Source organism: Arabidopsis thaliana, chromosome 5 (genome assembly GCF_000001735.4).
Source record: "Arabidopsis thaliana chromosome 5, partial sequence".
NCBI lineage: Eukaryota > Viridiplantae > Streptophyta > Magnoliopsida > Brassicales > Brassicaceae > Arabidopsis > Arabidopsis thaliana.
This window is the reverse complement of record NC_003076.8, coordinates 21,793,626-21,820,753: the sequence shown is the minus strand read 5'-3', so window position 1 is coordinate 21,820,753 and position 27,128 is coordinate 21,793,626. Positions and strand designations below refer to the sequence as shown.

Sequence of the window (27,128 nt, the reverse complement as noted above, 5' to 3'; positions counted from 1 at the left end):
AGACTCGTGAAAGAGACCCATCACTAACGTCCAAGCAAAAATTTAGGACCACCAAATAAAATTATAAAAAGGGCATAATTAAGTACATACGCAATATGTAACAAACATGAATCGAAATAACATGTTTTTCTCTTTTCCTGTTTAAAATCAACAAACAAAAAAAGACGGTATTTGTTTTTTGGAACTTCAAATAATTTGTCTTCTTTGAATCAATCAACAATGGTACAATGACCACATATCGGTACTAAAAAGGGCATAATTAAGTACACAATTATCCACTTTAATTTGGTGTTTTACTACGCATCAGAATTTATAGTTATCATGAGGTCTAAAATACAAAAGCGTGTCCTTATTGGTCCAACTTTAGGGAAATCCAGCACATGTCCTAATAGATTCATTGGAATAATAGAAGCAACTACATATATATGACAATTCAGCATTTCTAGATCAGTAGATGTTTTGTGATATTTTTTGTTTCCACGACTTCATATAGGTTATGTAAGCTATGCAAGAGAAACAATGTCCTCCAAGCATAAGTTTCCGAATCATTTCGTATATACCATATAGTGTTATACTTATACATCATCATTATACCAATGCTCGTCTAAGTTACCGAATCTTTTCTTTTTTCTGTTATGAGTCTTTTTCGAAAATCATGACTTGCCCCTCACATTTACGAAGTTAGTATGAATCTAACCATTCTTGTTACAAGCGAGTCATTTATTTCATTGTTTGTGCAGCTTTTCCTTTTTACTTCAAACACCTTTTACGATATAGAAATGCAAACCACAAACGCATATGTAACATTTTTTTAGTTGATTTTTTTTGTCTTACATTGATGAATCATTTTAGTTTCAGGGCAAGATTTCCTTTAACATCCATTGGTAGCATATTCTCACTGTTAAATTTGACACAAAACATTTTTAACGCAAATTGTAAAAACAATGATCACGTGTAAAATTTGATATTTACATATCTAAATATCAAATTTTGCACTAATAAAAGTCAATCAGCCTAACTATATATGCATTGTTCTCATATTGAACACCAACGGAATTTTATCGAACATGCCAATAAAGAACCCATGCCAATATATATCATGCTTGTTAGGTTTGTCTTAACCCTAAGATACATGCATATCACAATGTATATATTGCTGTCAGAAGATGTGAATCTTCAGAAGACTTTTAATTATTCAAACAACTTACACTCTTTTGTGTGAAGCAGTCAGCTTTCACACTCACAACGAGACAAAGACACAAGAGACGCACATTTAAAAACATGCACCAAACGCAATGGACGATTTTAATATCACGTGGCATTTGACCAGCAAGCTGTACAATTTATCATTGACTGGCCCAAATATAACCAAATCTCTATAGGCCATATTTCAATTTTGTACTAACCAAGTGTGTATAACTAAAGAGAATCAATCTTTCATTTTCGTCCATCAACTTCACCATTTACGTGTTATTGATTGCTTGTTTCGCCTTTTGTGTTTATAATTGTTCATTGAGATATCAATATGTCATTGTTACAAAGCTTTTAGACACGAAATAACAACAATAGATTTTGAGTAATTCAATTAGACGTGAGACTCATCAAGTGTTGCTTTCTTTAGGTTTAGACGTGAAACCCATATTGCAGCCAAAATACGTGGTCTAACTAACCTATTTACATAATTACTGATTCCGATTGTACAACCTACAATACACATAATCTCACACAAAGGTGTTGAATTAATCCAAATTCTTAACGTTTTAATTCTACATTTTTGTTATATGCAACCCATGAACAACGAACTTCATTAGACTATCATTAGATCCAAAGATCAAAATTTAAGAACACATGTAAATAAACGTTGATAAACCAGAAACTTCCTGGTCACCAAAGAAAATATATAAACCAAATGTATTGCAAGAACTTTTGTATTATGGCCTATTTAACCAACTTAAACAACAAATTTTCGTTGCTAGATTTCAATAATTTCTAACAAAAATCAAAATAAAACTGAACTATATCATATGATTTTAGTTTTCATCATCCAAAAATTCCCTAAAAAGTTTCAATATATCAACAAAAGTAACCATACCAATCAAACAACCATCTTCATCAATCACCCACACATAACTCACTCTATGAGCAATAGCTTGTATCATCACCGCCATTAAAGAACTCTTCCGATTACACACTATCGCCACCGATTTCCTAGCCATCCTCGCCGCGCTACTCACCGACCTCCCATACGAAGAAGTCATTCTCGTCTTCCCCGCCGGAGATTCTTCATCCGAGGAAGACCCCGACGACAACGACAAAGAATCAATGAGTGAGATTAATCCAACCATCCCTTTATCTTCCAAACGATTCCTAACTACTCCAACTAGACTCTCCGGCGGACCACTACCGTCGATATAGGACATTAAATCTCCGGCAGAGAGTGTAGCAACCGCTGCTACGGCAGTTTCATCGCAGCAAGCGAGTGTCATCGGTGAAATCTCGCCTATCAAAACCATACATGGATCTTCTTGATCACATCCTTTACCAACCACCGCGACAGAGACATTGTCCAAGATGGCACGAGAGATGGCAGAGACGGCGGAAGCAGCTGAGGAGTAGTAATCAACGGCGAGGATAGTGTGTGTACTATTGATAACTCCAAGATCGGAGATAGAAAGCGACGGTAATGGAGAGAAAACGCTAATGGAATCGAGAAGGAATCGAATAATGTCTTCTTGTGTGATCCAGCAGAATTCTCGGCTGTTTTTGTGGGTTGTTGAAGTTGCGTTGGTGAGTGAAACGACGACGTTTCGTTTCAGAAGTTTTTGTTGTTGTCTTCTCTTTGTGATTGATTTCGTATGAATCGGAACAATCAGATTCTGTGCTCCTTTGATTATCAGATCAATAGCTTCAATCAAACTGCAAAAACAGGACTTTAGGAAACAGAACAAAAAAACAGAGCATTAAGAAACAGAACCAATGTCTGGATTTGTAACATACCTGCAAGAAGATTGAACATGGACGACGAGGGCACGAGATTTGGGAAGAAGAACAGAGACAGATGCGTCGAAAGCAGAGGAAAGAGACAAAACATTGTTGTCGAATTTGGATAGGTAACAGATTACATCAGCCATACAGATCTTACCCAAACACTCACACTTATCATTATCATCTGTTTTCTCATCGTGATTACAGCTCCATACGGTGAGGAACGGTTCGTCAGAGGATTTGAGAGCGGCGATGGCGTCAGCTACGGTGGCTGTGGCGACGGAGAGACACCGTAAAGGTGGCTTACCGATACAGAGGTCAGATAATTCGTGAGACAAAAGGGTTAATGCCATAAAAGAAGAATTTTTTTTTTTTTTTTTGCAGAGAATGTGAAGGAGAAGATGGAGAGAGAAGACAGAGGAAGAAGTGGTTATAAAGGAGAAGAGAGATGGGTACGGTGTTAAAGTACATAAACACAAAACTACTTGGTCTAGGGTTGTGTACAGATAGATTTTTTTTACCTTTTTGTTTTTTTGTGTTTATTACAGGTAGATTTTTTGTTTTTACTATAATGTTTAGGAATTTAATTAATATGCTGACTAAGAAAACTTTTGTGATTTATTTGTTAAACTATGATAGGCTAGAAAAAATTATCTTTATATTTTAGAATTGAGTATTCAAATAATTTTCAGTAAAATGATTTAATTTTTATTTTTATTTTGTATATTCAAGATTAATGTAATCTCTTATTCATCAATGAAATCATAGATTACTCCACTACTGATTTACTATACTTTTATTTCTCTTTTTACAAAAAAAAAAAACGAAAATTAAATACAATTTCTTCAGTCTAATCTTTTATTTTGATCATGTCCTTCTCTTATGACTCATATCTAAACTGGTAAGTGGTAAGTATGAATTGAATGAATAAAGAGATAGAGATTTCTTTTGTTTTCCAAAGATAAAGAGATAAAGATGAATATAAATTATAGAAGAATATTACATTTCCATTCATTCTTCTATATTATAGCTGAGGAATATCTCTTGATCTTAATCCTTAGAACAAATTTCATTGTACTTACAGTGTCAAATTTCAGAAAAAAAAAAAAACTCTATTAACGAATCTTCACATCAACATTTAAACATGGATAATAAGACAAAACTCTCATAAGTTTACCAAACTAGCTCATATATATTGAGAGAATCAGGGAAACAAATTTTGATTCTCAACTAAAACTATATCCGATAAGGGGCAAAAGCTAAATGAATACGAGGACATATGACCCCAATGTTTATAGTTAAAATATAATGACCTATTGTTTGCGGATAGGTGTGATCTAACAACTTGTAAGAACATACATATAAAAAGGTCCATACTCGATAGTTATGTTTTTATAAAAAGTAATGAAAAATATTCACTTTTTGATAGGTACGATAACGAAAGATTTCTATTGGTCGAGAATCGAGACCCATGAAATGTATACATAACACACTTATGTGATTATGATACTATTTGGTTAGAAAACTACTAAAATGATAAACTTTTGTCGCTTTTAATGATAGAAAACAAATTTTTAACACCACTTTTGAATTTAATTTTACTTTTACTCCAACAAGCTGTCACCGGGTTGGACTTAATTAATTGTCTTATGTTCTTAACGTTTCTCATGCTCTTTTGCCAAATATTCTGAGCCAATACGAAACATTTTATTAGTTACTGGAGATCCTAAAAAAACTACCAAATTGTAAGTAAAACCTGATAATTAGTCTTAACTCTCAATTAGATCTTATTATGTTAAGCCAAAAGATGTCAAGACAAAAAGCCTAACTAATTTGGCTAAGTAATTCCAAAATAAGTACTTTGTAGAATTCGTAACTGGTACCAACCTTTTGTCTCTTCATGTCGTTTGAAGTGGAAAAACACGTTTTATTGTTCAAAACCTTAAAACGTCGTACGTCATGGAACAAGTTGGCCAAGTTTTGTAACATTTCTTTTTGTGTTGTGTTTGCTACTTGCAAGTTATTTTCATTTTCTAGGTAAGTAACATCATCCCTATATGTTTAGAGCATGCATGATTATTCTAACGCTTTATTTATGACATTAAAATTTGCAAATTGCACATAGAGCCAAATTTATGTGTATCGTACGTATATGCATTTAATTACTAACGAGTGGCCATGTAGTCACTGAGAGACGTAAATGTAGAATAAGGTATTGAACTGACTTGATTTTATTGATTCACAAACTATGGTATTTATATACAATGATTTCTATCAAAAGATAAACATAAATCCCTAAAATATAGGTTAGAAACTCTATCATCAAAGATATTGTACTAATCCTAATCGGATAACATATATCCCCAATACTCCCCCGCACGACAAACGTGGTACGCAAAACGCAAACTTTGCAATCACAAAGCGGAACACGTATGTCGTGGACAATATGTCGAGGACGGACAAATCATGTAAATAAACATCTTAGGGTATAAACTTCATTCTTGGGGTGGAACTTCATCATGTCTTCGGTCTTGGTAAAAGGGAATACATCCCGTGTACACAAATTATGCTGCTCCACAAACAATCATCTTTATCTTGGACGGTCTATAACTCGGGACTAAACATGACCTAAAAACATGAATGTTCCACAAACTCTACTAATGGCTAAACCATAACCAAACTCCCCCGTAACGGTAAAACTATTACCAAACTCTCTTACTAAGAACACAAAAACTCTGAAAATTTCTTAACTCAAGAATAATTCCAGTAACATAAAAAGAAAAAGAAAAACCAAAACCAATCCTATTAAAAACATAGAAAACCAACGACTTAAAGTTTTGGAAAAATAATACCCATGTGATTAAGAAACAATCACGTAACCTCCATCCCTTAACATGCCGACATCTTCGTCGTTTTCATTTCCACCGTCGGAGGCACCGTCTTCTCCTTCAGTGATCACCATCTTCATAATCTTTTCTTGATTACAAAAACTATAATGCGGAAGCTTTAATTATGATCCACAAAGATCGACTGCTCTGATACCATGTAGAATAAGGTATTGAACTGACTTGATTTTATTGATTCACAAACTATGGTATTTATATACAATGATCTCTATCATCTGTAATTGTTCTAGGTTTCATCAAAGGTAATCCAAGAAAGGAAGAAAAGTTTCAAATCACTTAAAGAAACAATTATTGGGACATGAATGATACTGCTTTGCTTGTTCTAACAGGTTATGTTTTCACATGTTCTGGTTCTGCGTATAAGGCTGTTAAGATAGCTTTGTTACCCGCACATAATTATACTCAGAAACAAGACTGAGAACCTATTTTATCACACATCAATTGCTATACTTCGCAAATTATATGATGGGCTTTTTTTATATAGATTATATAATTAAGTGGGCCTTCCCCACTACCCATGCATACTTTTCTAATTTGATATTTAATTTCTCCCACATCGCTAATTTGAAAACAAATGTTGCTGTATATATAAGATTGAGAGAGCAACATGTGTCACGACCTTACTTGAACAGGATCTGTTCTATAGGCTCGTACCTCTGTTTCCTTGATTTCTCAAGAGACAGGCCCTTTACCCTGGTTGATGAACCATGACCGTGCGGCTAGAGCGTGATTGACGGCTACGATCGTCCTCGGACGCATTCGGTGCTGTAGAGGATCGTTACTCGGTTCGGTTCTACCTTGCTGGGGTGGTCGCACGGCGGTCTGACAGGTTTTGTAGTTACTTTCATTTGTGTGTAGGAGTGGCTGCGTTGATAGGAGAACATTCCTTCTTGAGAAGAGGAGGGAAGAACGGATTTAGCGGAAACATTTGTGGCCAACATTTTACATCCACAGCTGAAAACGCCTTGCAGCACATATATCCAACATTACCAAACTTTCCTGTGAAAACTGATTTGTAGATTTCAGTTACGCAACCTTCAACGTTAACAAGTGATGACAAACATTTTGTGAGATCGATCGGAGAACCAGGGATGACAAGGAATTGAGGTTTCGTGTGTGTTGGTGCGCCAGAGATGATGCGAGAGCAACCATCCTTGAGAAGAGGAGGGAATAATGGATTCAACGGAAACATTTTTGGCCAACACTTTGCATCCACCTCCGTAAACGCCTTGCAGCATGTTGGTCCAACGTTTTCAAACTTACCACTTAAAAACAGATTTAAAGATCTCGATTTTACAACCTTGAATGTTGAGGAGTGATGACCAACATTTTGTGAGATCAATTGGAGAACCAGGAATAGAAAGAAATTGCGGTGTCACGAGTCCCTCGGCTTGTCCTGGTGTCAATAGAGTAGTTGGCACACAGAGTCGTCACAACTAGAATAGTGGAGAGAAGAGCTTCGATCCTACCTTCCATTGCACGTATATATTGTTTCCTTATTTTTCTTTTGAGTCAGAGGAGATAGAGTGAAATTGCTTGACTGGGATGGTTTTGGTATTCAAAAGAAATGAACAATTTATAGAGTAGCTCAAGTTAAATCCGAGAGTTACCCTTGAGTCATCCGTTTTGACAATCTTTGAATAAAAACATGGAAGTGTTACACTGTTACAAATTGACTCACTCAAGTTGTATATAGGTTCTAAACAATAAATTCAAGAGAATATAAAAGAAAGAAAAAAAAAACTACGTTGACTGTTTACATTGTATTTTTGTTAGAAACATGCTTAATCAACGACTTTAATATGTAACAGTTTTATGTAATAACAGCAAAACATATATACTGTACTTTCTTTCTTCAGCATTTCTAGGATTCATTCCTTTCAATCTAGCTCCGTCATGGCAGAACATTAACAACATAGTTGGGCTTAACTGAAATGGGCTATAAGGATCAGTTTAAGCCCTTATTAATCTATCAAAAGCTTGCTAATTGATTTGCTAGATCCCACATCGGGCAGGATACTCAGGAACAGAGTAAAACAAAGTATATAAAGAGAGCGAGAGCAACTCGGTAAGACTCACGGAGCCGTGCAGTGAGGGCATAGCGAACTATTCTTTCGCCTTTTACTAAAGAATATCGTGTTCTCTCTGCTTTTAAACGGCATACGCCTATTTTTGGAAAGGTTTATTACTAAATAATAAACCTCCATCAATTCTTCAGTTTCAAAATGATATGAAATATTTTTCTCTAGGGTTTAGTAATGGTTGTATAGAAGCTCAGTGTTTGTCATTAGAAAGGAGGAGTATTATAACACAACATTTAGTTTGGCGTTTAAGGTTATACAGATTATGTAATTAATATCTGTTTACTGTGAGACTTCCCCAGAAGCAAGCTATCACAACGAGCGGCTATGCAGTCACTGAGAGACGTCAAATCTGTAGTTCTTCTAGGTTTCATCATTGGTAATCCAAGAAAGGAACAAAATTTTCGGATCATAGCATGAAATAAAAAAATGATTGGGACATGAATGACTGCTTTGCTTGTTCTAATAGGTTATATCTTCACATCGGCAGAAAAACAAAAAAAAAAGTTTCAACATCGTCTGATATAATGAAGATAGCTTTGTTACCCGCACATAATTGAGAACGAATTTATCACACTTAATAGCTATACGCCTATACTTCGCAAATCATATTGACTTAATGATAATTTTCAACGCTAATTTAGGGAGGGGCTTTATATGATAATTAAGTGGGCCTTAGTCCATATATCACGACCCATGCATGCTTTTCTAATGTGATCTTTATATAACTTTGTCCCACATCGCTATTTTGAAAAACAATGTTGCCGGATATATAACATTGAGAGAGCAGCAATGGTCACGACCTTACTTGAACAGGATCTGTTCTATAGGCTCGTACCTCTGTTTCCTTGATTTCTCAAGAGACAGGCCCTAAACCCTGGTTGATGAACCATGACCGTGCGGCTAGAGCGTGATTGACGGCTACGATTGTCCTCGGACGCATCCGGTGCTGTAGAGGATCGTTACTCGGCTCGGTTTACCCTAGCCGGGGTGGTCGCACGGCGGTCTGACAGGTTCCTATTTTTTTTGCGACATCGTTCATTTTTTTGTCTTGCCTCAGTACTTTGTATTGATATCTTCTTATTATCTTATAACTTTTCTATAGTTAATCTTTTTACCAGAGCGAATAATGGAGATTCCAAGTTGCATAAAGTTCACTTAACTCCACAACAAATCCCGTTCACATCATGCTGCCCCATTCGGTTGGCCCGCCAAAAAGACAAATCCAAAAATTTATATATAGCAGTATGGCACACACAAAGAAATAACATATACATTTATAATTATATTTATGGTATTATCTATGCATAAAATTTATTTACTTTTAGACATCTATATAATATGGTACGTATTAATATAGATTTTACATGCTATACTTAATATATTAATTTATTTATTTAGAAGTTACGAAAAATTACACCATAAAAAAAATAATTTACGAGGTAGAAGAACTATATAATATTATTTACAATATAAAAAAAAACTAATATATTTACAAATCATTTCGAAAATTTTGCAAAAAATATAACAAAATCTTAAACTATAACCTAATTCTACAACACCAAAAAACCGTTATCTACAACCTTAACCAATCGAACATACATGTCTAAAGTTTAAACTGCGGATGTGTAGGTTGCAAGAGTTAAATTCTCCTACTCAACCGTAGAGCCAACAACATTAGTCTCATATATTTTGGTTCTGGTAATAACTCACTTTTCGTTAGCAGTGACTTAGCACACAAAACTTTTGAAACTAGGTGAGAAAAAATCAACAAAAAGTGACTTTTAAAGACGCAAGGAAACGAAAAGCAAAGTCTCTTTTTCCCACTTCATTGTCTGAATAATTAAACCGTAATACACAAAAAAGCTAGGTTCAAAGCAAGAACATTATGATGATGAACAATTTTTCAGAAAGTATTTTAAAAGAAGTGAAGAAGATTATAAATCGCACACTACCAAAGTCCATGGAGTAGTTTATCAATGATAAATCATTCATTCTAAAAAATGAAATAAGTCTTCATATATATAATAAAAATTAATATAGAAAAACCATACATTTGCATTGTTATCGTTTCTCTTCTTTTTGTTTTTTCCAGTTTCTGGAGTTAGAGGTCCCATTTTATTGCACAATAATATGCGTCGGGAATTGACGATACATATTGTCGAAGAGGCTTAAGTTTAATATGACTTTTCTATCTTTGTAAGCTTTCTTGTATATATATATATACATAACTTCTAGGGCCATTGTACAAGGGAGAACCCTAAAATAGAGTATGGATAGATCCACTACGTTTTGAATATACGAATCATCTCTTCTACTTAGTTTTCCAACTTATTACAATCTATGAATAAAATATCTGAGAGAGTAATATATTTTTCAGAGTATAAATGTTACTTTGAATTCTAAAGAAATTTGGATGCATATACGAGTTGCTCTATCTTTCCTTAGCGTAAAAGGAACGGCTACATAAAGACACAAAAAGGCCCCCATGAAATGATTGAGATGCTTCCACGGTTTTTTCCTCTCTATTTTTTAATATTTTCTCCTTATGAAAAAGCTAATTATTGATTCCTCATGTCTTCCGAGACATTAACACATTTCAGAAAACTTTATAGTCTGATTATCCGATTTTATATTCTTTTTTTGCAATTTAGAAAACCCCGTATTCATAAAACCACATAATTTTATTTATATTGATTTAGGAAAAGAAAACAAATTTATCAACAAAAAGACGTTTTTAAAAAAACATATATGATGTTCTTATTGATCCCATATGATAAAATAGGTATTATCCAATTATATTAAATAATGTGAAAAGCTGCTTTTGTGGAGGAAAAAATCTAAGCTTTTCATAGGATATATGAAACTTTTAAAAGAAATTTGGAGGCGTTGATTCTTGTATACTTGTAGTAATTTTATAGCATATAGTTTTATATTTCAAAAATAATAGTAATACGTATATGGCTTGTCCCATGAAACTACTACAAACCGAGCAAGAGACCGTATAACAGTATAGGTTCCGACAAAAGGATCTTCGGACCCTAAGACTCGTGCTCTTTCTTATATTCATATGCATAAGAATATTTGATAACAAAGTTCTTATATAGTAATCTTTTATTGCTTAATACAAGACATTAATTTTCTTAAAGAAATTAAAAGTGCTTTTACCGGTTGACGACCTAAAACCATTTATTTAATTATCATAGTATATTTTAAGAGACCAGTTTAATTACTTTGGAAAAAAAGAAGAAGACCAATTTACTTATATATTAAATATTATAGATGAAGAATCTAAATAAAAGACAATGGACATCAGATGGAAAAAATTGCTGGCATTCAAAACCAATCCTACTTTAAAGTACTTGAAATAAACTAAAAATTTCAAGCACTTGAAACATCAAATATACACACATAGCTTCTTGACCAAAATATATATTTTGTTCAACAACTTTCCTTCTTTATCATTTTCATACCGGTCTAATCATCTAAGTCTTCAACTAACAAAATGATCGATACTATATAATGGACTTATGCTTTATTCTATACACATCTTAGGTCTTTAATTATATATGGATCTATATCGGTTTCTTCTCATGACATGTTATCTTTTAACTTTGGGTGATATCAAAACTTACCATGCACGATCTCACAAAACATTAATCATTTGAAGTTAAAGAAAAACGCAAAGTGTGCAAGAAAAAGAAGCTTTTCAAGACATTTCAAAGTCTCACGATGTGTTAACTTTATTGATTATTTGGTGTTTTCCTTAACTAATCAAGCATGTATAATAATATAAGTAACTAAAACGTTCACGCAAATATATACATAAAGCAAAAGAACGACCGCAAGAAAACAGAAGTCCATTTATCACTAATCCAACGGCCAATATTTTCACACCTTCACCAAGTAACAAACTAAGTAAAAAAAGCATTACTAAAGACACAAAGATAATTGCCGCTTAAGTGCTTATAGCTTTCTTCTTCCACTCTTTATTAACCCATTCACCTTCTCTCATTCTTCTCTGTCCCTCTTCTTGGTCTTCTTCATCATCATCATCTCTCTCTCCAAATGTCTCAAATCTCCATAACTTCTCCAAAACATTGCGCCAAGAAAGGAGGGATTAACATCAACAATCGCCACAAGAAACTATTTTTCACATTCTCAACTTTCTTCTCTGGCCTTCTCCTCATCATCTTCCTCGTTTGGCTCATCCTCCACCCCGAGAGACCCGAGTTCTCCCTCACAGAAGCCGATATATACAGCCTCAACCTCACCACCTCCTCCACTCATCTCCTCAACTCTTCAGTCCAACTAACTCTCTTCTCCAAAAACCCTAACAAAAAAGTCGGGATCTACTACGACAAGCTACTCGTATATGCAGCGTATAGGGGACAACAAATCACATCAGAGGCCTCTCTACCGCCTTTTTATCAATCCCATGAAGAAATCAATCTCTTGACAGCGTTTCTTCAAGGGACTGAGCTACCCGTTGCCCAGTCCTTTGGTTATCAAATCAGTCGTGAACGGTCAACTGGTAAAATAATCATCGGTATGAAGATGGACGGGAAACTACGGTGGAAGATCGGGACATGGGTCTCGGGTGCATACCGGTTTAATGTGAATTGTCTTGCAATTGTGGCTTTTGGAATGAACATGACCACTCCTCCCTTAGCTTCATTACAAGGGACTCGTTGCTCTACAACTATATGAGACTATATAGAATAATCAACCACATATACACTATAGTTTTTTTCACTTATGCGCAATTGTTCTTTCTGTCGACGTTTGTGGGCTGGTAATTAGTACTTCTTGTAAAGTTACATTGAACAGTTTATATTGAATGATATAGTTGTAAAATAACAAAGCATATCCCTAGTTAAAAGCAGAGGATAAAAAGGCGAAGAACAGGAAAATAGACAGGAGCAATGTTTCACCTGATTACTTTCCCTCTTCTCTTAAATAATTCATGGTGCTTGTATCTTTTTAGAGCTCTACACATAAAGATTTGAGTCTGTTGGGTGGTCCATGTTTTGTGTGTATTTCTTGAAATCCATTAACTTTTTTTTTTTTTTTGTATCTTCACTCTACTTTTGGGAAGAATTAAGTAAAGCCCTTTTTCCTAGTTTCTATGTTTTTTCAACAAATACGAGGATGCAGAGAGAATTAAGAAGGTTCGGTTCATGGATTCATTAAGACTCGAATAAAGAATATTACAGTTGATGTTCTTGCAAACGTAGATTACGTTAATTATTTCCCTTTTTTTGCGGAAACCTTAATAGTAACCAATAAACAATTTATTTAAATCTTTAATTTTCCGAATTAGATAGAACCTACGTAAAGTAGAGCATAGATACTCTGCTATAACAGAAACAATGATATAAAAGTCAGACAAACGAAAACCTCAACAGAAACAATGATATAAAATTCAGACAAACTAAAACCTAGTTGACTATGAGAATCCAACAGAACAAGATGATCCCATGTCTCAGATTGAGATTGCTTTTAATACGGATAGATAGTGTAACATAGGTAATACTGCTGATCAAACGGGTTCCTGAATATGAAAGAAAATAAATCAATTTTATTAGTTCCTTGTTAATATCATACAATTACTAAAAAAAAGTTGAGAGATGAAAGGAAAGAGAAAATACCAGTATCTATATGTATATAGCGGTTGACCTGAATATATATACAAGATTAAAGATTATAATGAATAATTATCACTGCAAAAAAAATTGAATTGGAAAGAAACCAAAAAGAGAATTGAGATTAATAACCGTATTGGTTTGGTTGGTAATTGTGAACCCTAGCACCAAGATAAGCAAGTTTGCAATTGACTGTTCGTCCGTCTATGGTGTGATTTGGATTCTCGCATGCTCTCGTTGCAGATTCAACTTCTCTAAACGTGACCTAATAATATTGACTCAAAGTCATGATTAAAAATAATAATTTATATCAAATAATTACTCTACATATTATATGTTGTTTAAATGCTTACAAAACCAAATCCCTTTGATCTTTGTGTTGCTCCATCACAAACTACTTTAGCATAAACGATTTCTCCAAATCGTTCGAAGTAACTTATGAGACCTTCGGTTCTTGTAATCCAAGGCAAACCTGCCACATATATCTTTGTTTCTCTATCGTTTGGGTGAGACATGGCTAAGAAGTTACGTTAAAGGGTATGCAATGATGTTTTTTTTACAATGGTCTCTATATATAAGAAGAAATACACAACAATCCTTTATGTAATAGGATATGGAGAAAATCATTTTTCTTTTGAAAAAAATGGGTTATTCAAATTTTTATTAGGATTTGCATTAAACACCGAAAATTAAGTTGGATAAATTCTAGAAATTTCTCTTTAAATCAGTTAACTAACCGTTTATATATTTACGATAAGGTTTGAAGAGATTATTGATAAAATAATACATTTCATAATCCCGCGTTCAACCGTTTAAAGTAACATTTAAGTTGACTATATCTAATTTTTTTTCCATTAAATATGGAGCTGGTAAACTTTATCAACTTCTAAAAAGTGTAACAACAAAAATTAGGTCAATCACAATTCTGTTTTTTTTATTATTTTGGATTGACTTCCAATTGCAAATAGTCTTAGTGATCACCATTATCATACATATATACATCAAGTAGGTTTCATCATGATATACCACAAAGTATTTGACAAGCCATATGGTTTTGGATCAAAAAGTCGGTCCAAAATTAATGTTTTATGTGCAAGAACCGACCCATTGTACACACGTGTTAACATCTTCAAGACTTTCATCTCTATTTTTCTTTTGGTCATTAAGATACCCATTGATCCGAATCTGTTACATTCCCACCTACTTTTTTAATTTTTACTATCCACTCCAAATTAAACACAACCGATGATTTTAATAATTGGAAGCTTTTAAAAATATTTCAAAACAAGCCTCTTTGTGTTTGTCTATATATATACACGTAATAAGAAGGTGAATGAATCTCACAGCTTACTTGTTCTAAGGCTTCCAATAACGAAAACAGTAATGAAGAAGAGACTAAGCTTGAAGCAAATCTTGGTGACTCTCTCCAAACTTGGTGTATGTTTGTGCGTAAAACATCTTGATAGTAACAAAATTCAAGTTTCTAACACAGAGATCAAGAACGGATCTGTATGTCCCGAGGATGAATTGGTGTCTGAAGAGAAGGTTATGGAAGGAAGAAGGAGAATCAAAGTGGTGATAACTAGGAAACAGCTGGATCGCTTGTTAGCGAAGCAAGTTTCATTGGAGCAGCTGGCTTTTGTGAATCAGAGAACCTCTCTCAGTTGTTTTGACGAGAGTAAATGGATCCCAAGGCTTGAATCTATCCATGAATCACCTGAATTGTAAGATTTTGGGTTTTAGATGTTTCTTCAGATTTTGCAGCTTATGGTGTTGTTATATCGTCTTTAAACGTATATTGGTACTAGCTTTTAAAACATAATGTAAGTATCATAAACTCTTTTTGTAACTTCAGTGTTATTTAACTGAAAAAGTTACAGAGAATATGGGAAACAGAGCAAAAACAGGGGAAACAGAGCTAAAACAGGGAAAACAGAACAAGAAGTGGCAAAAACATGTTTTCGGTTTAATCCAATGATCTATCGATGACTCTCTTCTCATATGTTTCCCGAGTTTGTTCAACTTGGCTGCAACGCTCATCTTCATCATAATTTACTCTCTAACGCTCTCATTCTCTTTTTTCTCTTCATCATAATCAAGACAACACTTAACCAAAAGTGGAATCTAACTAGAGACAAATCTCCCGGAAGTGATTCAAAATCAAGAGCTTAATGACCAGACAAAACGTTAAAGCATAAAAATCACAAAGTAACCTACTTAACTTCATGTTCAAGCTTAGGGTTTGAAGATCCACTACAATTTACAAAAACGAAAGGTTTTTACATAAAACTGATATGTCTTTCCCCAAATCACCACATATGTAGAAGAGGAACATGGTTAATAGACTGATCATAGAGGCACGTAGCCGAGAAATACATCAACCTCCATAACAGAGATATCGTAATCAGTCAAAACTCGTAAAACACTAATTACAAAAGTATCGAAAACATAGCCGATTACCTTGATTTATGACTGCAAAAATCGTATAACCCTAATTACTGCGATTGCGAAGTTTGGGATATCCACACTAATACTCAGGGACTCAGGGTAACGAAAGCAAACCTATCATCAAATTGTAACCGTCAATGGAATTTATTGACGTCTTGTAACGTTTGGCTAGTTGTCCCAAAAATGTTATATTTAAATCGGAGTAAAAGATTTAAATTGTATATTAAAAAAAGATTTTTGTTTTCTGTGATTTGAGATATAGTGTGAGATATTTTAATCGGATTTTACTCATAATTTATTTGATAAAAAAAACACTTGAAAAAAATAGGAACAAGATTAAGATTTAGAGAGGGGTTTTGGTTTATTATTTCAAAAGTAGTTTTAGAGACTTAAATGTCATGTACAAGTTGTTATTCAATTAAGATTTTTTAAAAATTTGGTATTATTCATTTAAGATTTGTAAAAAGTAATCTAAAATCTTTTAAAATTTAGAGATTTATCGTATTATTTCTGAATATTGATTATCGTATCATCGAAATTGATTATAAATATTCAAACCAAATCATATTATTTCAATTATAAATTCTATCGAGGGTTCAAGAAGTTGAAATAGCATTAATATATGTATATAACTGATGAATTAAACTCTACAAGTCTTACTCTGTCCAAAATGTCAAATCACCTCATAATTATATCACATAGACTAAAGTTATCACATATACTAGTAACCTTTTTACATATACTAAGAAAACATATACTAAATCGAATGTTAAGAAACAAAATTCATCTCAGCAAGTTTAACCAAGGAATTCAACTCAAACCGGCATCGGCTCTAAATCTAAACGATATACATCAATCATAGCTATGAGTATGTAGCCATCTCGACCATGACCCTAACCGATGCAAACATATGCTTCAAAGACAGGGAGACTTGTAACTAGATCCACCCACAGTCGGTCAATAAGACGAGATGACCATGATTATAACAACAAGCTTATTAGTAAATGGGTTGTAGACTCCCTGCAACAAGAACAAGAAGTTAAATTAGAAAGTATTAACTTAGAAAGCATACACATAAGAAGGAAGTAAATAAATTGTATCATACATGGTCAATAGTGTAGTAACTATATGTTAGGAGAACCCGAGCAGAAATTGGAGACACTTTGAGATCTCTTATCATAGTTTTCTCGGGTTATTGACTTGATTATTTCTCTTAGCAATATTTAGATTGATAAAAATATGTGTAATAACATGAGTAAGTAGATTGTACTTCCTGTCACGTTTATGTCATTAATAAATTACGCCTCTTTGACTCTTGACCTTACCAAAAAATATTTCACTTTTTTGTACGAGTTATTCCCGTCTGCTATGATTATTCTAAAACTTTCAATTCTTTAAAATAAAAAATCGGAGTAAACCGGGTAATGCTTTTAATTTTAGACGACTATTAATTCAAACTTTTTCTCATTCGTATTCGAAACTATTTCAATTCTTTTGATAGTGATTTTAAACCATTTTCTATTTTTTAAAGCAATGTGGGACATTGCATACATCTATATTTGTTCTCTAGACGAAGTAATGCAATTTGAGCTTGAATTTGATTGATCTTGTCAAAAGTTTGAGTGGCATTGTCAGTTGAACTTGGAGGAATAGTTAAATCAGCAGTAAAATTGCGGCATCGATTGTATTTTGATTCTTATGTGATTGTTTGGATTGCTAGTGGTTGGTTTCACCTTGAGTTTTGTATTTGATGTTGAGAACGTGATTATTAGTTATACATGTCGATACTTTTTGCTGATAAAGTTTTGAAGTTCACTGGCTCGGGGAAGATGAAAAGGCGTATTTTTATCCATGAGACTTGTTTACATTCATCTCATTTCCTGATTATATTAAACACCACCTCTTGTAAAATATAACTTGCTGTATATCTCCCATATCGTAAAATTCAGCTATTGGTTATATGTGCAGTTTGTGTTTTATGCTGATAACTAACGTAAAGAACTGGCAAAAACATGCTTATGTCTACCTAATCAATGGAATCGCATGCATACGGTAAATATACTCTTGGGTAATAATGAAAACGGATATTGATTATTAAGCTTCCCTTTTTAACATCCAGTCAAAGACATCATACTTGGCCTTCTACTCCGTAGTTTTCCTCTTCTTCTTACCCTTGTCCATCATCTCCATCTTAGCCTTCTTCTTAAGTTCAGCCTTCTTCATCCTCTCAACTCCAATAGCTAATATAAAGTATAAACAAGGAAATTAATGAGAGGTTATAATTTTGCAGGCAAAAAGCAAGAGCAAATTTACGTACTTGGATGTCCACTTCCAGTAGGCTTTAATTTTCTGCCTGCTGGCGGCACAACAAAATAAACTACAATCTTCCATCCATCTGCGGTACGTCCACTTAGTTCCAGCGCCTTGTCTACACATCCTTTTCCCATAATATCAACTCGAGCTTTACTGTAAAATTCAACAGAAACAAGTTTTTTTTTGTTAGAAATTTATTAACTTGAGATAATATCTGGGTCAAAAGTCACAACTGGACGAAGCCACAAACCTTTCGTGACAGCACAAGTTTCCGTGGACCAAAACACTTATACCGGTGACCTCTCCACATGAAGAGAAATGTTTACACAGCCCGATCTGGAGATCAATCTTAGACAACGTAGAAGGTGTATCATATACCTTAACTATGAGCCTAACATATCAATTAATTGTATGAGAGAATATTATATGGCAATGATCACAAGAACAGGTACTAAGAAAATTGATTTGCAGGATTAAACAACTTACGTGCGTTCTCCTTTGAAGCGGTCGACTCCCCCAGGATCTCTGTACATTTGCTGCCCGGGTAGAGACTTCACGACTACATTCCATCCTCCCACGTCAGTCCCACTAAGTTCCAATGCCTTGTCTACGGGACTTTCTCCTTCTTTCGCATGAAAAATAATGAAGAGAGGACTGTGAAAAAAGAGAGAAAAACTTGTTTTAGAGTGTTGAATTTTAACAAAAATGAGAGAGACCAAATTGAAATCCCCAAAACCTCTTGAGGATACGCTTTTTAAAGTCTCTGGGAACATCAATATCTACAATCTTTCCGCATGAAGCGAAATGCTTTGCCAACGCGAGCTTGAGAGGAAACTCATGAACCGAAGTGTCGTATCCCTCGACGGAAATCTTACTAAAGCTACAGGAGATAATATATTATCAAAATGACAAATTCTAAGTACCCCCAAAACCAAAAAGAAAAAAAGGAGTACCATTTACGATTGTTCGTATCCTTCGATTCCAGACCCTACGGTACAAAAGATCATATCAAAAATTCTACGACTTCAAATATTTTCCTTCTTTCTTGTGATGCAAGAAACCATTAATAGAGAAACAGAGGTTAAGCAAAGAGAGCGTAAGAAGAAATCCATAATTTAAGGAGAAGAAGATTACTCTGACGGCGGATTCTTCCATGGTTAATTTGACAATAAGCGACTGCTAGGTTTTCCGACCAGCCTCGAAAGTAATTTTTAGATCTAGGGATTTAGAATTGAACAATTTACGACGAAGGAGAAGGTATTTATAATTTTTCATAATTATTTATCAGGTTTATTGGGGACATAACCGTCTTTGTACTACATAAATTAAAAACAAGTGATTGGGCCTTGAATTTAGTTCAGGCCTGACTAAGCCCATATTGTCCTAATCCTATATTTCTTTCTCAATCAGAGTTCATGGAAATTTAATTCTTAATTATGAACTTTGTGAATCAACTGGTAATCTTGTTTGTTTTTTAAAGATTTAATATGATTCCTCCCCAACACTTTTTTCCATGTGTTTATTTAAGATTTAATATGATAGAATATCAAAGAAATATATTATGATATGCTCAAAACAAAACAAAAATTGTAACTCAAAATCTGTTTGAAACACACAATAACAACAAAGAAAACTCCAAAACGCTTTAATTACTACTTCTAGTTTCCAAGAACTGCCTCTAAACACTCGTCATATTGCTTTCTTTTCTTATCACATATGACTTTACCTGCAACAAGATCATGTTCCTTCTTTTCATTCGTCAACCTCTCCTCTTCTTGCACACAGTGAGAGATGAGATCATGAGTAGACCATTCCAGTTTCATACGGCTATAAGTCTTCCTAAGAAGATCATAGTCCGAGGGCAGACTATCGAGTACTGGCAAAAACATGTTTTCGGTTTCATCCAATGATCTATCGATGACTCTCTTCTCATAGGTTTCCTATAGATTTTTATATGAAAAAGATATAGTGAACACAGAAATATTAGACTATCGAGAATCAAAGCTGCCACGATTTAATCAGGAATATGCATCCCGAGTTTGTTCAACTTGGCTGCAACGCTCATCTTCATCATAATTAACTCTCTAACGCTCTCATTCTCTTTTTTCGTTGAGCTAAACTCGGCTAGCACCGTTCTGACCTCTGCCCCCCTCCTTTATCGCTGTATAACTTGCTGTACATCCCCCATATCGTAAAATTCAGCTATTGGTTATATGTGCAGTTTGTGTTTTATGCTGATAATGCTTCGTCCCAGATTTGAGTACAATGCTTCTGCCTCATTAGTGAAGGAAGTTTCTTTTGATGAATCTGAAGGTTTGTATGAATAAAATTTTGAATCCATCTAAGTTTGTACTTGTCTTCTCTGCTCATCAAGCACTATTACACTTTCTCAGGGGGTTTGAAGACCAAATTTTTGTGCAAGTGACTACATCTCAACTTTCCTCGCTGTTCATAAACTTTGGAGGGACCATTAGTGGAAAAGACCTTTTTCGACTTTCGAATGTGAACTGATTCTTTCCTGTTGGCAATGTTGCAACCACATCTGAACTTTTCCTTTATAATAATCTGAACATCTGGTTGGGCAATATAATGGACGTTTATAATAGTGGATGAAGAAGTGAAAAATTCGTTAGATATAATAAGTTTACAATTTATTGACTATTTGAGGAGCTATATAGTAAATAGAGAAATAAAAATTAAGCTGCAACTTCCCCAACCAAAAGGTCCATTGATTTTTTGTCACTCTGTTACGTTTTGATGATTCTTGTAGTTGCAGGTATTAGGTATATTATATCTTTGATTGTTAATGTTTAACCTCGTTAGACCAAAAAAAAAAAAAAAAAATGTTTAACCTCGAGTCCAAAAGATTTTCTTGAACTTTAATGAGAATGCTTATGTCTACCTAATCAATGGAATCTCATGTATACAGCTCATATATAAAATGAAAACGGATAATGATTATTAAGCTTTGCCTTTTTAACATCCAGTCAAAGATATCATGCTATATATATGTATGTATGATTATTGAGCTTAATTTTTAATACCCAAAAGAAAATTCAAAGTTTTTAAGAAAAACGACTTAAAAACACCAAAGAGATTGCGTCTTCCCTTAGTTAACTGATGAATTAAATTCTACAATGACTCTGAAATTATTTCAAGAAGTTAGACATAACATTGATAAATAAAAATATGACATAAGAATCATCGTTTTCAACTCCGCAAGTCTAACTCTGACTGTTTTCATCAGACACAAGAATCACTACAAGTTAGCGAAGATCCCGGTGTCGAAAGAAACTCTGGCTGCGTTCCCGTAGCCTGTGAGCTGCTCGATTCTCCGTTAACAACGTTTGTAGTTGGATGCTGCCAATACCATTGTTGGTGTTGTTAGCCATACGGTTTTGTTGGTAAGACATCGGATCATACCGCGGATTATATTGCGGATCATACCTAATAAACCAAGAAAAAAATTACATTAACTAAACAAAACCATGGCTAGAAACTTTACCCTAATTATATTCCAAGAAAAGTATCCTAACGGCAAAAAATTGCATTGGAGTAAGATAAAGAAAGATTCCAGTGAGGTCCAGGGTACCTAGGTAATAATTGAGGCAAATTTGAAGGTTGGGATTGGTTAGGTTTAACTTTAGCACCAACGAAAGCGAGTTTGCAATTAGTTATTCGTCCTTCAATAGTCGGATTCGGATCCTTGCAAGCTCTTGTTGCAGATTCAGCGTCTTTAAACGTGACCTGAAGAAAGATATATACAAGATTCAAGAATAATCGATAACCTAAACGTATATATTGTTTCTTGGTTACTTACGAAGCCATATCCTTGTGATCGATCTGTTTCTCTATCACAAACGACGTTCACATGGATGATTTCACCAAAACGTTTGAAGAAGTTTATCAAGCCTTCCTTTCTTGTTGTCCAAGGCAAACCCCCCACGTATATCTTTGTGAATGTTGTATCGAAGTTTTGGTGGTGGTGAGACATGTCTCTTTGGAAAGTAAAAGAAAGGTTAAAGAAGAAAGTCGAACAATCTGAGCCCTAGAAGAAAAAAGTGTTATGTAGAGAATTGGTGTGTGAAAAAAGTGTTATATATAGAAGAAGAAACCAACACAATCATAGGGTAGATAAAGAATAGAGAAATATTTGCATTCCGATCTCAATTAGGATTTCTAAAAGATACTAGAAATTTTGTAGTAGGACAATATTTGCATTCTGATCTCAAATAGGAATTGCGAGAAGATACTAGAAATTTTGTAGCTAATTATAAAAGGGGCGACACAGAGTCAAACAAGGACTCCTAAAGAGTTTAAATAAACTAAGGAAAAATATCACTAAGAAACAAATTGTCTACAAGTTCTAAAAAATTATAGGCAATTCTTTTAAAACAGAGCAAAACAGGGGAAAATAAGAAAAGTGATCATAATGGAATATTACATATCCTAAGTAGAAATTGAAATAAAACTCATCTGAAAACACACACAATGACAAAAAAAGGAAATGCTTCAAAATGCAACACACACAGATTTATTTCATAGAAATCTCCGAAAGGCCTCTTTGTTTCTTATCTTCAAACCATTTCAATACCAATTCCTAAGCATATATTGCTTTTGTTGCTACTCCTGAACCAAACACTCTCATTGTTCCCTTTTTCTTGCTTCATCTGCAATTTCCGTCCTTAAAGTCTCTTCTTCCATGTCACAACGACTAATGAGCTCTTTAGTAGACCATATCTCCCCAGTGTGCCATCTACCGTTTTCATTAACAAATTTCCCTTCGAGACAACTGTAAACGTTTTTAAGGCTAATATACTGCAATGGCAGCATTTTGACTGCACAATGCGCTAACATCATGTCATTGGAGAAAATATTATTAATCCCAAGTCTCTTTCGCTTCGCACCGAGGGTTTTCATCCTCATAATAAGCTCCCTTACATTCTCATTTTCTATGTAACTCATCGAGGAACTTTCTGCTTGCACCCTACTTCTCTCTGCCTCTTCATTTTTCGCAAAGAAATTCTCCAAACTGGCAAGGAAGTCTTTTGCAGTTGTAACATCATCAGGAACAACGCCCCTAAATCCTTGTGGAATCCGGATTTTCATTATCATTATACTCACGCGATTAGAGCGGTCCCAATGCTTGAGTTCCTTAGGAGAGCTTGGACGCTCTGTCATGAGGGAAAGATCAAGATCCATAAGGGCGAGGACAAGTAACAAATGTTCTTTCCATTCCGAGAAGTTTGATCCGCTTAGCATCGGGATAGAATCGACATTCGAAAGACTAGATGTGTATCCCAATACTGAAAATAAAGAAAAGGATAGCGTCAGATATGTAGTTAAGTAAACTTTGTATCCAACGCTTACATTGAGCATCAAAGGTCATCAAACGTTTTAAATATTGAGACAAGGAAATACTGTACCATAACAATTTTGAGCAGTCGACCATAACTCGTAAATCCAAATTCGAACTTACCAAAACTAGAATCTATCAAAATAACTATATATATACTATAATCTTAGAGCACACGATAAGGATTTAGGGTTTACATTACAGAACCGAAGTATTCCATTACAAGCATTTTCATATTCATCACAAATCTAAAGAAGACCATATCGTAGAGGCACGATGCCGAGAAAAAATAATAATATTGATCTACAATTCTACATATTTCTGAAAATAGAGAAGAAGATGAAGCATCACGAAATCATCAAACTCTAATAATAGCAAGATCGAGAACGTAGCTACTTAACCTGGATTCATGGTTGAGAAGTGTACCACAGCGTTTTATTTTTTACTGAAAGTCTAAATTGGATACATTTCCCTCATCACTCCATTATCATATATATAAACTAAAACAAGTGACGCTTCGTAAAAGAAAGAACAAATATTTAAGATAGACATATTTTCAAAATTAGAAAAAACTAAACGGAATTTAAGATTTTCACCCTTTTTGAAAAAAAACTATAATTGTTTACTGGGAATACAACTATCTATCTAATTCGATTAATCATTTTTTTTTTTCCTTCAAATAACTTGATAAATTAGACCATCTCCATTAAGAGTTTTTCATAAGAGTTTCTCGCAATAAAAAAAACAAAATAATGAAAATGAAAGAGAGAGAGTGTAGTGAGAAACTTTGAGATACTCTTTACAACTCATGATTACATGTCCCTTTTCACTATTGGTTTAATATTTTAATTAAAATAAAATTTTAATCATATAATCAAATTATAATAAAATATTAATTTTTTTTTGTTTGAAAAACTTTGTGGGTTTCTCATAAAAGGAGATGCACTTATTAAATAAAAACTAAACAAGCATTGATAATATAACTCCATAATTAATCAAAGTGACTGTTTACAGTACTAGTTTACAGGCACAAGATTGAAGAAAGGCCAAAACTCAAACAAAAAGTCGTTATTACCAAACTCCATAACTCCTAAACCTGGCTGCTTTCGTCGGACACTGAACTAGTCATCTTCTTCATCACTCTAGACGGGGACGAGCTTGGAGTGGGAGTCTCCATCAAGCTATACGATTCGATATCACCAGAGATCGCCAAATTCGTACTCGGCCTCAGTATCTCCGCTAATGGTCCACCAGGTGTGGTAGACATCGGAGCAAGCCAGCTTGACATCTCCTCTAGTGAAGAAGTCACACCATAAGGACCATACCCGTGATGATCCTCACTACCCGACCCGATTACACCTAAGCCCATTTGTATCAGGCCCATTTCGTCTTGGCCCATTAAGTTGTTTCCTCCCATTGAGAGATCAAGCGAGTAAAGAGAGAGATTGCCATTGGAAGAAGAAACAGGTGTTGAAGTTGTACTCTGTTTTTCAGATGATCTTACTCCATCGGACCATACATCTATGAAATTCAGATACTTGTTCTCTTGCTCTGTTGTTGCCAATACAGTAAATTTCTCACTTCCTCTGTTTTCAAGTTGAAACAAAAACTAAACACGATTAAAACAGAGACCAAAAACAGAGTATTGTTATGAGAAAAGAAAAACAGAGTTTGGTTTTGAGACTAATCAAAGAACAGTACCTGGAGTCTCTATAGTTTGAGATTGATGATGAAACCTCCATTGGCTCAAGTGTTTTGTCTTTGATGGAACTACTAGATAACTTTTGAGGAAGCTTTTTGAGATCTCTGTTTTTCACAGAACCACCATTGTTGTTAGGGCGAGAATAAGGAGGTTCCACATGCTTTCTTGAACGAGGACGACCTCTGTGTAAGTGTTTCTCACAGTATTTGTGATTAGAGACGACTTCTTTCGCGCATCTCCATTTCTTTCCGTCTGTTCTCCGGCATCTTCCCGGCTCTAAATCTCCGGCGATGTTTTTATTGTTACAAGGAGAGGCAGAGGATGGTGAAGAAACAAGTAGATCGAAAGGAACAGGAATAGATGCGATCATGTACTTGTAGATCATTGCTTGTCTCTCAAGCTCCTTCAATTGTGCGTTTGTGAAAGGGTAATAGTAATAACAACCCAAAAGTCCATTTCCTGCATCTGTTACAAATCAATGAGAATAACATTTCGTTATTGAGAAACAAATCAAAAGAAGAGAAGAACAGAGAGAGAGATTGTTACATGGAGTAGGATGCGGATGAATCTCCATGTCTCTGAATCCAAAAGAAGACTCTTTGTATTGTTGCTGATTCAAACTAAACAAAGAATCACTTCTATATGGAATTGTTGTCTTGTCTGAAACTTTGAGAAAGTCCATGAAGGTTAGAGATTTTAAAAACTCTTGTAAAGATTGTGAGATTTTTCTTTTGCCCTTTATATTATCATGAGAAGAGACTGAAGAACATGTGACTTATTTCAAAAGAAAGAAAGTAAAAGATCCGTTGTGGGCTATAAATTTGGTGAGAAGATAATGAGTAAAACGTTGCTTGCCTTTACTTTCATATCATACTAATGTAACATATATAGAGAGAGAGGGAGAGAGATTTGGGTGGATACAAAGGATATGGAGTAGTGATGGGTTGCCGCCAAGATTGTCCTATACTATGCTTCCATGCTTCCGACATTTGGATCAATCCTTAAAAGACAGACCCATCTTGTAGATCAATATCATATCACTTAGGGGATGTAACGATCTAACGGTGGGGGATGTTTTCTATGAATCTAGTTTGTGGATTGATGTAGAGTTTAATATGGCAATGTTACTATGTAATAGTAAAAATCAGGACATGGCTCAGTCCCTAAAGAGCCTTCCAAGGACCGGCCTAGCTATGACCAAACCGTCATATCTCATATCCATCAGTTGTTTTTGTCGTTGTTGACATATTAACCGCAAACCGACTCGTAGATCCCATGGCCAAATCAAGGTTGATTAGTGTACTAGGGATGGTCTGTCTTACAAAAGAGTTATGGTCAAAAGTCTAAAACGTTTTTGGTAATCTAAAAAACATCATGAACTGATCCAAGGCCAACATCCTTACCTTAATATCATAGTTTACACAAAGTGTAACAAACTAATAAACAAATTAAACCGTTTGGATCAAATTGCGTAAATATATTCTCTCATTGTCTTGAACATGGAAATTCTCAAAAGGAATCAATGATATACGTTAGATGTAAGGAAAAATGGGTTAAGATTGTGACAAGAGCACAGAAAGTGAAGTTGTTAGGTAGCCAAGTGAAGAACGTCTTTCTATTTGTCTCAAGGTTTAAATCCAAAGAAGCAGAAGCCACCAGACAAAATAAGATGGTAAAAGTTGATGTGGACAC

General features: G+C 34.4%; 10 protein-coding genes and 1 long non-coding RNA gene across 13 annotated transcripts; 3 read left to right on the top strand and 8 right to left on the bottom strand.

Moving 5' to 3' along the window:
• Positions 1-1,795: 1,795 nt before the first annotated feature.
• Positions 1,796-3,626, bottom strand: AT5G53750 (CBS domain-containing protein). The gene is made up of 2 exons (NM_124754.4): positions 2,998-3,626; positions 1,796-2,916 (listed from the first exon to the last, which is right to left on the bottom strand). Exons 1-2 carry the CDS (start codon positions 3,336-3,338, stop codon positions 2,031-2,033), a joined length of 1,227 nt encoding a protein of 408 aa, NP_200186.2. The 5' UTR covers positions 3,339-3,626; the 3' UTR covers positions 1,796-2,030.
• Positions 3,627-5,845: 2,219 nt separating this feature from the next.
• On the bottom strand, positions 5,846-9,121 carry AT5G53740 (uncharacterized protein; the record flags this gene model as incomplete). The annotated part of the gene is made up of 8 exons (NM_124753.1): positions 5,846-5,931; positions 6,584-6,777; positions 7,155-7,287; positions 7,733-7,830; positions 7,971-8,079; positions 8,259-8,324; positions 8,811-8,921; positions 9,091-9,121. 8 exons carry the CDS (start codon positions 9,119-9,121, stop codon positions 5,846-5,848), a joined length of 828 nt encoding a protein of 275 aa, NP_200185.1.
• AT5G53742 (egg cell-secreted-like protein (DUF1278)) lies at positions 6,736-7,083 on the bottom strand (the record flags this gene model as incomplete). The annotated part of the gene is made up of 1 exon (NM_001085284.1): positions 6,736-7,083. The coding sequence occupies one exon, from the start codon at positions 7,081-7,083 to the stop codon at positions 6,736-6,738; it is 348 nt and encodes a 115-aa protein (NP_001078753.1).
• Positions 9,122-11,749: 2,628 nt separating the features above from the next.
• AT5G53730 (Late embryogenesis abundant (LEA) hydroxyproline-rich glycoprotein family) lies at positions 11,750-13,131 on the top strand. Its single transcript, NM_124752.4, has one exon. The coding sequence runs from the start codon at positions 12,041-12,043 to the stop codon at positions 12,680-12,682; it is 642 nt and encodes a 213-aa protein (NP_200184.1). The 5' UTR covers positions 11,750-12,040; the 3' UTR covers positions 12,683-13,131.
• Positions 13,132-13,741: 610 nt separating this feature from the next.
• Positions 13,742-14,132, bottom strand: AT5G53720 (RNA-binding (RRM/RBD/RNP motifs) family protein; the record flags this gene model as incomplete). The annotated part of the gene is made up of 2 exons (NM_124751.1): positions 13,742-13,882; positions 13,971-14,132. The coding sequence occupies 2 exons, from the start codon at positions 14,130-14,132 to the stop codon at positions 13,742-13,744; spliced, it is 303 nt and encodes a 100-aa protein (NP_200183.1).
• Positions 14,133-14,941: 809 nt separating this feature from the next.
• Positions 14,942-15,683, top strand: AT5G53710 (uncharacterized protein). 2 transcript variants are annotated; one of them, NM_001345067.1, is made up of 2 exons: positions 14,960-15,341; positions 15,492-15,683. In NM_001345067.1, exons 1-2 carry the CDS (start codon positions 15,001-15,003, stop codon positions 15,604-15,606), a joined length of 456 nt encoding a protein of 151 aa, NP_001330783.1. In that variant the 5' UTR covers positions 14,960-15,000; the 3' UTR covers positions 15,607-15,683. The 2 variants fall into 2 exon arrangements, with proteins under 2 accessions (NP_568797.1, NP_001330783.1); NM_124750.2 differs by having other exon boundaries at positions 14,942-15,591.
• A 2,282-nt stretch (positions 15,684-17,965) lies between these two features.
• AT5G53700 (RNA-binding (RRM/RBD/RNP motifs) family protein) lies at positions 17,966-19,611 on the bottom strand. Of its 2 annotated transcripts, NM_124749.4 has the most exons (7): positions 19,513-19,611; positions 19,332-19,366; positions 19,115-19,258; positions 18,865-19,032; positions 18,629-18,769; positions 18,383-18,531; positions 17,966-18,305 (listed from the first exon to the last, which is right to left on the bottom strand). In NM_124749.4, the coding sequence occupies exons 1-7, from the start codon at positions 19,531-19,533 to the stop codon at positions 18,208-18,210; spliced, it is 756 nt and encodes a 251-aa protein (NP_200181.2). In that variant the 5' UTR covers positions 19,534-19,611; the 3' UTR covers positions 17,966-18,207. The 2 variants fall into 2 exon arrangements, with proteins under 2 accessions (NP_200181.2, NP_001332115.1); NM_001345066.1 differs by having other exon boundaries at positions 17,967-18,305; positions 18,865-19,366.
• A 1,722-nt stretch (positions 19,612-21,333) lies between these two features.
• On the bottom strand, positions 21,334-22,598 carry AT5G53680 (RNA-binding (RRM/RBD/RNP motifs) family protein). The gene is made up of 3 exons (NM_124747.2): positions 22,199-22,598; positions 21,971-22,125; positions 21,334-21,825 (listed from the first exon to the last, which is right to left on the bottom strand). The coding sequence occupies exons 1-3, from the start codon at positions 22,370-22,372 to the stop codon at positions 21,645-21,647; spliced, it is 510 nt and encodes a 169-aa protein (NP_200179.1). The 5' UTR covers positions 22,373-22,598; the 3' UTR covers positions 21,334-21,644.
• Positions 22,599-23,022: 424 nt separating this feature from the next.
• On the bottom strand, positions 23,023-23,757 carry AT5G53670 (uncharacterized protein; the record flags this gene model as incomplete). The annotated part of the gene is made up of 1 exon (NM_124746.1): positions 23,023-23,757. The coding sequence occupies one exon, from the start codon at positions 23,755-23,757 to the stop codon at positions 23,023-23,025; it is 735 nt and encodes a 244-aa protein (NP_200178.1).
• A 904-nt stretch (positions 23,758-24,661) lies between these two features.
• GRF7 (growth-regulating factor 7) lies at positions 24,662-26,577 on the bottom strand. The gene is made up of 3 exons (NM_124745.3): positions 25,983-26,577; positions 25,436-25,901; positions 24,662-25,320 (listed from the first exon to the last, which is right to left on the bottom strand). The coding sequence occupies exons 1-3, from the start codon at positions 26,116-26,118 to the stop codon at positions 24,825-24,827; spliced, it is 1,098 nt and encodes a 365-aa protein (NP_200177.1). The 5' UTR covers positions 26,119-26,577; the 3' UTR covers positions 24,662-24,824.
• On the top strand, positions 26,334-26,706 carry AT5G08015. The gene has a single exon (NR_143050.1). It is a non-coding gene; the product is annotated as an other RNA (long non-coding RNA).
• Positions 26,707-27,128: the final 422 nt, after the last annotated feature.